Source organism: Rhopilema esculentum, chromosome 3 (assembly GCF_057945365.1).
Source record: "Rhopilema esculentum isolate cy_ngs chromosome 3, ASM5794536v1, whole genome shotgun sequence".
Classification (NCBI taxonomy): Eukaryota; Metazoa; Cnidaria; class Scyphozoa; order Rhizostomeae; family Rhizostomatidae; genus Rhopilema; species Rhopilema esculentum.
Window position 1 is genome coordinate 2,767,813 of NC_142817.1, and position 13,870 is coordinate 2,781,682.

The window sequence follows — 13,870 nt, forward strand, 5'->3', positions numbered from 1 at the left end:
TTTGAGCTGTTCTTTTGCTTTTTTAGTTTTCGTTCCCGAAAACCTCGTCATTTCAAAGTAAACCGGCATTGTCTAAAGACGGAGAGAATAATGGCTGGATCCCCCCCCCCCCCCTGAACTTTAACCGTGATAATACCTTGCATATCACTAGTGAAGAGGTTACAGCTTGAAACTCAAAGCATGATTGTGATGTGAAGGGCGAAGCTGAGTTAGAGGCATAACGAGTAAAAAGACCCGCTTTCTTTATTGGATAATCCGGGAAAAGCAGCTTTGAGAAAGTGGATTAGTCGTGAAAAACAACATAAATATGTATCAAATTTATTGTAAGGTGATTCGTGGAGTGTATGTTTCTGTCATTTCTGAAGCTAAAGAAATCCCGGTAAATTGCCTGTAGCCACAAATTCTAGTACAACTGCATAAGAGACAAAAGAGGAATGAAATCATGGAATGTGAAAAACACGTTAGGCTGAATGTCAGTAAGGAGCAGCAGCATATTAAGCTTCTTTTCATTTAAAGTTTTCCTTGGTTTTGCCAGCGATTTATTACACAGCATGAGCCATGCCTAATCGTCTTACTTGAGAGAAATTTTTTTCCAAGGAATCTTACCAATCACTTATAAAACTGTAATCTCGAGGTGAGGCGATCAAATTTATGGCAAAAATGAACTCAGCATGGTTAACCAAACTTTCACTAGTGGCTGTCGTTCTTTGATCATCGATTCGAGTTTTATTGCCAGTTGCCTAGTGGAATAAAGAATCCGCTTGATTAGAATGTGGAGATGAGATTATGTGGAAAACACACTACGATGTTTCACGGAGTTTATTTTATATTTTCGAGCTAATTATAAACAAATGTTTTATCTTTGGAATTAATTAGTACGGGAAAATTATGCGGTAAAACGAACGGAGATAAGAGCGAAATTTGTAAAGTTTATTGAAAACGAATCATTCAGATTAGCTTTAATGGCTAGAAATTTATTGTAATAGTTTGATGAGTCAGTATTTCTTAGGAAGAGATTATTTTGAATAACCGTAACATTGCTCGAAGAGAGCACGTGGTTAAGAAATAGAGTGCAAAGGGATGCTTTGATTGAAAGGGGTTTCAGGCAGCAAAAGAATGCCACCATGCTGAGTATTACTGCATGAATTTAAAAGATGTTGGTGTTATACGACAAAAGATGATATTTTGCAATGCAAAGTGGCTCCTTGAATAATTAGCAGTATTATGTGATCGGCTAATAGCAAGCAGCTAGAGTGTTTAGCGATATTTTGTGATTTTTGTGATCACAGTGATTTTGTGATATGATGGTGATACTTTACGATCAAAGATGATCATTTGCAATGCAAAGTGGCTCTCTTGAATAATTAGCAGTATTGTGTGATCGGCTAATAGCAAGCAGCTAGAGTGTTTAGTGATATCTTGTGATTTTTTTGATCACAGTGATTTTGTGATATGATGGTGATACCTTACGATCAAACATTGATTTGGCGTTAACAGTAATTTTGTTATATTTAGTGATCATAGGTGATACTTTGTGATGCCTTTTGGCTCAGCTAAAGTATTCGTCGTATTTTGCAATCGACTTATAACAAGCAATAAATGTGATATGAAGCCACATGGTTGGTTCTAGCTGACATAGTGATAATTTTTCATATCATGCCTTCAGTATTGACATAAAGCATTTCCAGAAACGCAACATCTCATACAATATTCTTGAGCACTGGATACGGTCGTTCTGTCGTACTAATCAGTATACAAGCAATAACTAGCATCAGGGACTACTGAAGTTTCAAATCAATTACTAAATTGTTCTAATGAGTAAAAAGATTTTTTATAAAGAAATAAAATGCAGCTGAAGACACTCTCAAGTGGTATAATAACTAAAACTATCGCATTAACAACCGACCTATAAAGATAAATACGACATTTGAAGAGCTGCTACGGCATTATACCAAAGTTAGTGGCATTGACTGAAGATTAGATTTCAGCTTATAAGCAAAGAAGGTTACGATTGATTGGTCTTCGCGTAACTAATTGATCATGATTTTATCAACTTTATTGATTAGAAATCACACTGTAAAAGAAATGATCATGTTTCCAATGACAAAAAGTTTCCAAAAATGGCTTGTTGAATGTTTATTAAGGACAAAGAATATCGACCATTTGGTTGGTTGGTACTCGTTAATTGGATCATGGTTTCTGTATAGCAGAAATCGTCACGCGAAAGTTGGCGCCAATAAATGCTTGTGCATCGTAAAGGCAACCAAAGGGCCCATTCACACTACTCCATTTTCAAATGAACACGTAGTCAAACTAGTCCGTTTTTGCCTTGCGTTCACACTACTCTGCTGTGAAAACTGAGTCGCTTGAAAACGCTAATGAAAACGGATACTTTCGAATACGGTGCGTATTGAATACGATCCGTTTTCAGTGTGAACGCCAAAACGGAGACATTTGAATACGCTAACACCGGCAATACGTGCTTTCTAGCACACCAAATCTAAAAAGTATTTGAAATAGAGAATTCACAATGGACTGGTAGCTGTTACAACAATTTTTTTCTCGATTTGCTTTTATTTAATTTCATTTATAATGACGCCAATTTGTTGAGGATTCGTGAACGCCTCTTTTCAAAAATGCCCTCAACAGCGTTTTTGTTGGAGTAGTGTGAACACCTATCATATTCACATCGTATTCATTTGAAAACCGGATCAGTGTGAACGGACATCGTTTTCATCAACGAAAACAGAGCGAAACGAATACGGAGTAGTGTGAACGTAGCATAAGGCTATAAGAAACCTAATGACTAGAGATTGTTTATGGAGGTGACTTTTTCAACAATCAAAATGCTAAATGACTGGTAGCTTGAGGCAAATTATGAATGAGATCATCAAAATCCTTATTTATTGCTGTCAAAGTCATAATAAAGCTTAATCAATTTTGTCAGATAATTTGTCTATATTGTTCTCGAAATCGCAACATGAAACAGGCTTCAGTATCTAGTGATATAGAAAGCTTTGTTTGTCTGGAATCGATGTGTGAGTTGGCAACACCTAAATCAGATACCTATTTATACCAAGGCTTTGCCTGCATAATTAGTGTCTTGCATTCTGTGAATATAGAAGTCGTTTGAAATGGCAAATGTAGAAAATTTAGGTTGTGATGGAATTTCTAAAACGACATCTTGCTAAACCAAATCCGCACACGAGCTTACTGTTAAGTTTTGGAAGATTTTTCATTGCCTTATCTACTGTGAATAATTTATCGCTGTTAATCCTCCTTAAATTCATAATTTATATTAATCGTTTTAATTCCATGGAAATGCTGGAATTTCTTTCTATTTCAACATTGATTACTTTGACCTCAGCCACTTCGATGGAGATAACAGACATGTTGGGAAAACATTTTCATCGCTTTCAGGACTAGCAGGCTGGCTTTAGAAGCGAATTTGGCGAACAGCTTAGCATTTGCTTTGTGCTGCTCTAAGCCACGATTTTGCTATTCTGATCAAATTCCTTGCAGAAAAGTGAAACAAATGCTGTCTCATTAGGCAAATATTCGTATCAAGCGTCGTGAAAATGAATGATGTCTTTAATAAACATGGAGATGAAAGTAGGAAAAAAAATTTCCTTCTACCAAGCATCTCAAGGTCATTTGCTCATTTCAAAGCTACCTAATTTGAATGACGCAATATATCACAAAATTTGAACAACAATTATCAGCTCAACTGTTCTAAGAAATTCAAGATAAATGCATGCGTCTGAAATTCAAGATAAATGGAGATCGTGTTAGCAAACTGTTCAGAAAATTTTCCATCCACATCTAGGGTCTGACTCGCTCATTAGCCTATCCCAATCAATTATGCACACTACCTTTCGAATTGGCTCGTTTAAATCCACATTTTGGTAGAAATTACGTCCAGCTTTGCTCCGAAAGGTAGGAAACTGTAAAAGTAATTTCTGATTGATGGTCTACCAGTCTAGTATGTGATCTTTATCACAGCTAGATGTCCTGTTTTTCCAAAGAGATTGGTAAATCTAGCAAATTTGAATACGGGTTTATTATATTTTTGGGAGGTGGTAAGTTAATTAAAAGCATCATGGCTGAATCCTCGGATGTTTAAAGGAGAGTCATACAGTGGGCATATACAAGGGATGGCAGGCTTAGGTCGTCTTGGACTCAATCCGAGTGTCCCAAAAACGGTTGTGCCAAATGTTGGGTGAGTTGTTGGATCGTTTGGCCAGCCTTCCTAACAACTCCCAACATTGTTGGGAAAGATGTTGGGTTAAATGTTGGGCGAAATGTTGGCTCGTTTGGCCAGGGCTTGCGAGAGAGGCGGTATTCTGAGGCTAACAATTCCAACAAGTCCGGTTCGACCTATTCAGATCTATATAATTTCGGCAGATACTCAATGGGAAAAGCAAATGAAATGCGTCAGCCATTCTCTTTCCAGGAACCTGCATTTTAACGTTTTTCTTGACAAAGGCTAATTTGAATTTATTTTTTGTAATGCCAACAAGCCGCCTGTGTTAAGAAAAACAAAAATCTTTAAGTGTGGTCTAAAAAGACGAGGTTGCTTTGTCAACTGACGATAAAATTGTGAAACCTGTTTATAAACACGAAATAAAAAGAGTTAATTTTCTAGAGATTGTATTCAACAATTGATTGATATTTTGCAGCAATGATTCATAACAAAGAATTTTGTTTGATTTGAAAAATACACATTCATAATAACGAAAACACTTATGATGATAATAATGAGAGGATACGAGATTTGGAAGTTTACTTGCAATCACAGTAACTCTGAAACTTTGCTTAAAACATCGCAGAAAGAAAGAGTGTATAAGAAGACAGAAAGTTTCGAAATCAGAAAATAATTAAAAACATACTAAGCCCTTTTTTTATTTTGCACCGTGTTCCGTAATGTTTTTTTTCTCGATTCTATTACACTAAAGAATTACAAACCAAAGAAGTACTTTACAAGACTACAAAGATGAACAAATTATCATGACTACCTGGAAATTATCTGGATTTTAACATAGATCTAAAATACAAAATGCTACAAATTCAATACAAGAACGACTTCACAAAATTAAAGAAATATAACATGTTTAAAGAAAGTTCAGTTCATAAAAAGTATGCGTCACAATCTTTGCTAGACTTGGCTCTTACTTTCAATTTCAACATTTCATAAAAGTTGAACAATCTTTCAAGATGTCTCTTACGATCACCAAGTTGATACTAATAGCTTTTTCATAGAGGGGAATTCTTTTCTTCACCCTCTTAACAGCTCCAACTCCAATTGCATATTTTTAGAATAACTCTCCTCGATTTCAAATATTCTCTTAAATTTCAGGTTTTACAGTCATAATTGTGTTACTTTAAATGTGGTATTTTTTCTTTATTTATTTAAGAGCTTTTCAAGAGAAAAATCACTTTTGGGTAAAGATAATTCTAACTATGATATGAAATGCTAGATTATTTTTGAGTCATTATTTCTTCAGATAGGTTAAGATCTTTTAAACAATTTTTTTAGTAACTAAGCTCCATAATTCATTTTAGAAATCAAGAAACTCCCAAGGAAAAGTTGGCTACAGCAAAGCTGTACGGGATGACAAAACAAGTACCATCGCAGGCGTTGCTGTTGCACTTGCTCTGGTTGCTATAGTTGCAATAGTTATTGTTGTTGTGATATGCAGTCGTAGAAAGAGGCAGAAGAGGAGCAAAACATCAAAGCCAGAAACAAGGTAGAAATCTCCGTGCTTTTTTCAAATAAATTAAGGTTTTTGTTTAAGCATTAATCTGAATGGATGGAGCCAGTTTGTAAATGAAAGCGGCTGTAACTCGCTTGAATTTAGCTCCATTCTGAATTTCAACATGGCACATAACAAGTCTCTGAACAAACGCCTTGAGGTTCATTCATGCACACAACACGTCTTAAATTTCTGCAATATACTTTAAATCTCTAATTTCCCAAGATTTAATATAATTTCAAAAGTCTATTTATTAGCATTTAGATGAACTGAACACAAACCAATATACAAATACAAATTACAAAAGATACAAATTACAAAAGATACAAATTACAAAAGATACAAATTACAAAAGATGCAAATTGCAAAAGATACAAATTACAAAAGATACAAAAGATATAAGAAGATTTCGTTCATTCCAACATAAATTGTGTTAATACCATTCCTTTGCTACTATAGCGATTTGAATTAATTTTTGAATACTCATTAAAACATTAAAACAAACTAATTAGAGAATAACAAATCTTTTTGAAATCACATGCATACTTTCCTAATTGGAAGAGAAACAGTTTTTTCTTCAAAATGATTCAATTTTTGATAATCAAATCTTAGCTTTTTCCGTAAAATTCCTATGATCTGTCTTTACTGTATGCAGACAAGGTTCATTTCTGAGAATGTCTATTTTTCTAAGCTATTCTATTCATTTGTTTTTAGTGGAAACGATGCAGCTGTTGTTACTATTCCACTGACTATTGAAAACGGTAAGAAAAGTAAAACGATTCTCTCTTACTCTATTAGCTGTATTCTACATGCATTCTTAGATATAAGCAAAGCACAAAAATATATGCAAACTTAGATGTGAATGCACTTAGGAATCTAATGCACTGGACGTTGAGTTGCTACTCCAAGTTTACCCTTAATGCGATCATCAGACAACTGCTAAATTTGATAGCAATTAATAGTTTTAGTATAAGTCTGTTGTAGTTACGAGTGTAGTTACAAAAGTAGTTACGAGAGTAGTTACGGGAGTTGTTACGAGAATAGTTATTACTAAAATAGTTACGAGAGTAGTTATTACGAAAATAGTTACGAGAGTAGTTATTACGAAAATAGTTACGAGAGTAGTTACGAGAGTAGTTCCAACAGCTGTCTAATGGTCGCAACTTAGATCGATAGTTTTAAGCAGTAAAGCAACCATCAGTAGCACTAGATTAACTTCTATTTCTTAGGTAGAGATCTGGGGCTAGTTTTTTCCTCAAAAGTTTAGATAAGAGTCACATTTTTAATTTTCAGTTTCTGACAAGTTCCGAGATGTAACAGGAGAAGGCAGTGTTTCTGACACAACACTGGACTCAAATATGATTTTACTTAAAACTGCTGAAAAGGCTAACAATAGCTATTCAAATGGAAAACATTGCAATACCAGTCATGGCTTACAAGAGGAAAGAAGGCGTGGAAAGGAGAGAAAGAGATCTGGAAAACACAGGGGAAACAGCAGTGCAGATGAACATCGCAACTGTGATGATGTTATCCATCGAATCTGCAACGGTACCACAACGGCCTCGAATGAAACATCAAGCATGCTACCGGTGCATGGAGAAGAGGCAGGCTTAAACAATTATAGTCATTCATCAGGGGCAGTGAAGTATCAACACAATGGACATAATCTTCACGTAAGAAATGGATCAGTGGAATGTGATGTTTAGATTCGTTGAGGCAAGCATTCTCTCCTGTGTGGAGACATAAAGTCTGTAGTATTATACCAAAAAGTTGGTTATGGCATTTGTAGATTGCCTTTACCAATGAATAGTGTCTTTAATTTTCATGATGATGTACGATTTAGATTTTGAATTTCTAGAAACCTTATTTGTCTGGATGATGGTTTTACATTATTCTAAAATTCACTGCCGTAAAAGTTAGGACCAGGTTATATGGCGGTATTTGCCTGTCTTCTATTAACACTTAGCCGGGATAATACTGAATTTGTATGCATGTCGGAAAACCTAGCTTCATATAGACAGGCACTTAGAATCTGCAAATAACTTTCAATAGCAAAATAGAACGAAAGTTTGAAATTTAATTGGCATTTAATCCCGAGTTTACCTAAAAAAGACCACAATTTAGTAAATTTTTAGATATCAAATAGAAATGATACATATTTTTCATATTTTGTCTTTGTTGCAGCATCGTTTTTTAGGAATAGCGAGCCCCGGGGTTGGTGCTTGAGATTATAGTCTCTCTAAATAAATTTGAAGTATTTTAGCTTTTATATTAAGGTGAAAAAGGACGGTATCTTTGATTGGTTTTGTTATGAGATACATGTAAAGCCTGTCATTTTTTCCTTGGTTTTTTAATATTAGAAGAATTACCATTGAATCTGTTTATGATAGCGATCACAAACTATCATTGCTTTGTTTCTGTTGTTCTATGCTAATTTTAAAAACAAGATGCTCAATAACTTTAAAGTCATTTACTAATCTAGCTTTTAAGTAAAAAGCTATCTTTTTTAAAAAATTAAACTGCAATGCAGGCATTGAAACTTTAGACAAAATTAAAATGTTAAGTTAGAAGTATACGACAAAATGGGGGCTGGAATTGACTTTATCTAAGCGGCCTCTAGTCCAACTATCATGTACACAGATTGGGCAAATTAATTCCAGCATATTCCTCAATATGATCAAGTGAACAAAGATTGGAAGCAATGTTTAAAAGCCTCTTTGTTTTTAAAACTTGCGCTAGCACGTACCTGTAGTAGAGGAATTCTATCGCTGTCAAAAGTTTTTTGTTAATTGGCATTATCTTGAAAGTATGCATGGACAAAGTGGAGTGGTTACTTTTTTCGAGTTTCGTAAATCTTTTAAAGTTTCGTTAACGTCTTATATCGAAAAGTTCATTATATACAAAAGTGTGTTGTGTTGACTGCTTGAAGTTGTCACTCTAGACAGCACAAAATACTAGACAATTCAAGAATTTGATCAAAACTTGGTTCCTTGAAAACAAGTGCGCGTGCTCGTTTTGCAGTAAGTAATCTGTCTTATGCAATCCTTGAAATTGCTTTATGTTAGTCTTAATTAATGTGTTTTCACTATTGTAAAAACTAACATCAAGTAATCTATACAAAACAATACAATACAATACAATACAATACAATACAATACAATACAATACAATACAATACAATTCTAGTGTAAACAATCCTAGTATAGGACAGCCTCTCGAAGAAACAGTTGACACAGCAAGAAGTAAAAGTATCTAAGCTGTTCGTTGTTCTTGGTCAAACGTAGCATCCTTCTACGATCAAATCTCTGAATTTTCATGATCTTTCTGAATTAGATGAATTACAAAATTGCTTGCACCTGCATGTGATATGGCACCTTGTTTGAGAAACTTGAAAAGCTAAACACTTTTTGATAATAAATTACGCTCAAGAATAGAAATCGAGATTTTAGAATTTTGGTGATTTTAGCACTTTCAAGTTTTTTATAGTTTCGTTTGTTTACAGTTAAGTACCTTCACTGCTAAGTAAATCCCTTTTAGATATGGAAATAACCAATTCAGGTTATAGTTGACTGAACGAAAACATTAACTTTTATTATTTGATATTTTGATATAATAAACCTAGAAAGAGCTTTTATTGCTATGCCAATCGAGTCAGTAATAATTACCTTATTGTCAAATAAATAATTTCTATCCCATCGTTGCTATCAAAATGTGCGTGCAACTATTTACTTGGCTTGGTTTTCAAATATCCGTCCCTCTTTCAAAACACTTTGCTAGAATTTCAAATTTTTGTTGAATTCACGTTGAAATATTGAAGATGCAAGTTACTTCTTGTCTGGTGTTTAGAAGCAATGTTGCTATAATATGACTTAGCTTTGAAGAGAAATGCGTTTTCAGCAAGAGGAATATTTGCATTAGAAACGCTCTGATAGCCCGTTGTGACTCAATGGATAGCCCGTTGAGCACCACGCAAGTGACCCGGGCTCAATTCCCCTTCACGTCATACCATCGATCTGAACTCTTGAGTCGCAGATTCAACTCAGCTCTCCATCCTGGAAACGCTGTAGCTAACAACTGGTCACCAACAATGAGGGTCGCGCCCATCAGCTGCACGAAGTGGCGCCAAAACATCTACAGCCGGGTTGGTAGGTGACGCAATTTGCTTTGTACGGAATATGCTGTAGTTCGCTTTTTTATATTCTCGTAAAATTTTTACAAAACAAACAAACTACAAGACGATACCTCAGGGAGCATAGAAATACCGTAAATCCTCGAATTAGCCCCCTTGGCGCTTATTTATTTTTGAAATTTTTGGATGGGGGCTTATTCGAGGGGGGGGGCTTATACGAGAGGGGGGCTTATAAAATTATTGTAGATATATTAAAAAGATAATTCTTACCAAAAGTATAAATTCAATAAAACGCCATAGGCAATCTCAGATGGCAAAAATCATCAAATGGAGGGTTCAATTCGAGAATTTACAGCAGCAGTGGGGGCTTATTCAAGGAGGAGCCTATTGACAATTTGTAGTTCTAGGGTGGGGGCTTATTCGAGGAGGGGGGGGGGGCAATTCGAGTATTTACGGTCATAGCAACCCTGTAACTAGTACATTTAACATATTCAAATTGGAATTACATGAAATGGTACAAATTACATGTTACAGATTACTCATAACAAATGACACTTGCAATGATCAAGTTGCACAAAAAATAACATTGACAAAACAAAACAAAGAAGCAAAAGACAAATTATATAAGGGAGAAGATTTGTAAAACTGCTTACTAGAACCTTTCAGAAATCTGAATATATTTCAATGTTGCCTCCAGAATTTTCAAATTTGAATTCAAAGATTTATGCTTGATACCTCTCAAGTCTTCGTTGTTCTGCATTTCTCTTTAGCGTTCAGCTCAGTATTTATCTATCTTTATCAGTATTTGCTGACTGCCATTATATAATTGCTTGCAATATAATTGTGTTGGCAATTTTCACTGCCACTGACAAAATCATTTTTGATAGATTTATTAGCAATTTCTTATAAGTAAGATGGTCTTTCTAAGAATATTAACCAATGTTATTTTGGAAAGACCTGCCTTGGCTAATGAAAATATACTCGAGCTCTAGCAGTCACTCTGTAAAACAATCTACTCGATATAAGAAAGCTAAGCTTGGAAAATTCAAAGCTTGAAAATGGCTTTGAAAAAAGCAAACATTTAGTAAACTAAAGCTTTTCGTCTGACACTCTTCAGAGTTTAAAACGTCAGAACATAGACCGAAAACTCTACGCTAGGAAATATATATACCCAGGTGTGGATCGAAATAGGCCAATCAGAAACACGAGCACATGACTGTATAGGTTGACCAATCAGTGCCGCTTGCCTATTGAGAATGTTACCAATGGAGTCCTAAGGTGAAAACTAACTCCTTTTGTCTATACAGTAGCGGTTTTTTCGTGCTTATAAAGATAGATTCCAAAACTGCTAGGTGGAACGACGATCGGGCTTTACCAATCGTCGTTGGCATTTTCAAAGCATTTTTAGTTTTGTAAGCAATGGGTGGACAAAGAATATCAATGCTGTACTGTTTTAGTTGTTCATCAGAGTTTACATTTACATTCAAAGCAAAAGCCAGTTTCATCACACAGACTTGCCAATGAGCTATTGAAGGGCAACAGCTTTAGGATAAGCTCTGCATCCAGGGTTTTTTTCCTTTTTTATAATTCAGTTGCCATGATACAGGCTTTTGGTTTCCAAAAGTTTCCTAAATAAACTCCTTTTGTGTTATAAACATCGCCAGACCACCAAATTAGCGTGAAAATCTCATTTACAGCTTTTCACAGAAATTCCTTTACTTCGTATTGAATTTGCTATCTACCTTGCAATCTGTCTTAAAGACGAGTGCTTTTATTTAAATTGAATCGGATCAAACAGTGTAAGACAATGCTAGCTACATAAAACTTTTATATAGGCAAAATAAAATTATATAAAACCTAGAGCAAAAACAGCTTAATGGCTCTAAACCATTGTATACAGCAATGTACATTCAAAACATTGCTTACTGTTAGTTTTTATAAAGCCTTGTATCCAGATATTGGACAATGATGGTTGTTACACACTATAAATTTTTAATAATATTCTAATCTTGATTAAAGTATTCAAAGTTGTCTTGACATCAAAATGAAGAAACACTTATATATGATGAAGGAATTTAATGGAGATTTAGCTCTTCCGAAAAACCCTTAATCGGGTCTTCTTATAAATGAGATTAGCTTTTGCAACCTATTTATAAATAACATTAGATAGAGACACGAGATTTTTTGACAGGTTTCCTGCATCAGGCTTCCACGTGTATGTATGAATTTAATCGAGTTCTTCAAAGTATACACGAGATAGTCTAAAGTTAATGCCCATGTGTTTAATAAATGTTTCAGCATATTGTTATCTACAAGCAAGTAGATACAAACAAATAATACACACATTTTGATGCTAGAACCCCTGCAAATCAGAACCTCCTTTCTTAACACTTTTGAAATAATGGGCCACTTATTTTTACAGCTACCAATCTCTTTTAAAGGGATTTTTCTTCATTTAATGTTCATAAATAATTGTTCTAATCATGACATTTATTCTAAAATGCCACATCAGCAATTCTGCATTTTGGACCCTTTCGCGCGCATATTATAGCCTCGCTTTCATTCGTTTTGTTTCCTGCATGTTTCCCTGACGAGTGGAAACTGTATTTGCAACCTGGGATTCTTGTGGTATACTTTCCAAATGAAGTTTTACCAAGAAGTTTTCTTGTCTTTCAAGAGCTTTGGAAAGAGTTAAAGTTTGCAAGGTAGGTAGTTCCTTCACTTTGATTTTCTACATCAAGTGTTTATTATGAAATATGGCATTACCCTCGTGTGAGCCCAGGGGTGCTGCGTGACCAATATTTTTGATTGTCGAAAAAATTTGAATTTTATAAGTAGTTCCTGAAAAAAGTTCAAGTCAGGTCAAATTGATACTAAGCTTTTCCTTGGCAAAAATGCCCCTTGTGTAATTGTCTTTGATGATATTTTACATGTTTCTAAAGGTAAAAAGTGGTAAATAATTTAACTTCTTGGACACAAATTTCTGAAAAAACCGGTGTTTGCTTATAGAAACAAAGAGGGTATTATGAAAACAATTCCATGAAAAAATTGCAAAAATTTGTCAGTGTCATACTGAATTGAATATTTCATATAGAATATGCCCAACACAATCCTTCCAATGTTTTTATTAAAAATACAAATGCAGGCATTGTTTAAGAAATTCTCAAAATTCATTGACACTTCTTTTTTGCAACAATTTCTTATTTATTTTGTTCAATTTATGAAAAAGATTCCTGGCCTAAATCTCTTTGAGTTATCTCCAGATATTCTCAACAACAAAAAAGTTTTTTACAATCAATAATTGATTTGATATGTAAAATTGCAATTAATGCTTGCTTGTTGTTATCTAATTGTCTGCTTGAATTAAAATGAAATTAAATGAAATTAGAAAAGGCTTTGATACGTAGACATATATTTAAACTTGTCTTCTTCCTGTTCTCTGTATTACATTTATCCTATTAGAATTTCAAATGTGTCATAATTTCATCCATGATGCTAACCCCTCTTTAAAAATTTTGTGGTGTGCAAACAACATTTTCCAAAACAACAATTTTGCCATTGCCAACTCTTACTTTTTTATTTTAATTTTGACAATGTAATTTGAAACAATAACAAACTTTTTAAATGTACAAAATTGTAAGGTAAAGGCAAGTACAAGTCCTGAAGTTTACTATCTAATATTTTTTTTTGCTTTGCAATAAATTTGCAGTGCTTATGTGGTTTATTTTCATTAGATAAATTATATGTCCAAAACCAAGTGATTTCTTAGATATCTTTTCTCACCACTTTCTCTTTTGAAAATGGCTCTGAAAAAAGCAAACATTCCACAACATACTACTAAAAGCTTTTTTATCTGAAATACGAATTTCGTCTGAGAATAAAGAAATTTTAGATAATGGGCAGAGCCCGGTCGTCTTTTCATCTAGCAGTTTTGGAGACCATCTACATACGAACAAAAAAGCTGCCATTGTGTAGACAGAAATAGTTT

General features: G+C 34.3%; 1 protein-coding gene across 6 annotated transcripts in view; it reads left to right on the forward strand.

Moving 5' to 3' along the window:
• The window catches only part of LOC135692503 (uncharacterized), a 30,051-nt gene extending 21,895 nt beyond the window's left edge, over positions 1–8,156 (forward strand). For all 6 annotated transcript variants that reach the window (XM_065210652.2, XM_065210654.2, XM_065210651.2 and 3 more), the window contains 3 exons: positions 5,563–5,747; positions 6,468–6,514; positions 7,047–8,156. In XM_065210652.2, the coding sequence (XP_065066724.2) occupies positions 5,563–5,747; positions 6,468–6,514; positions 7,047–7,459 (645 nt within the window). In that variant the 3' untranslated portion in view covers positions 7,460–8,156. The remainder of the gene's footprint in view (positions 1–5,562; positions 5,748–6,467; positions 6,515–7,046) is intronic.
• Positions 8,157–13,870: the final 5,714 nt, after the last annotated feature.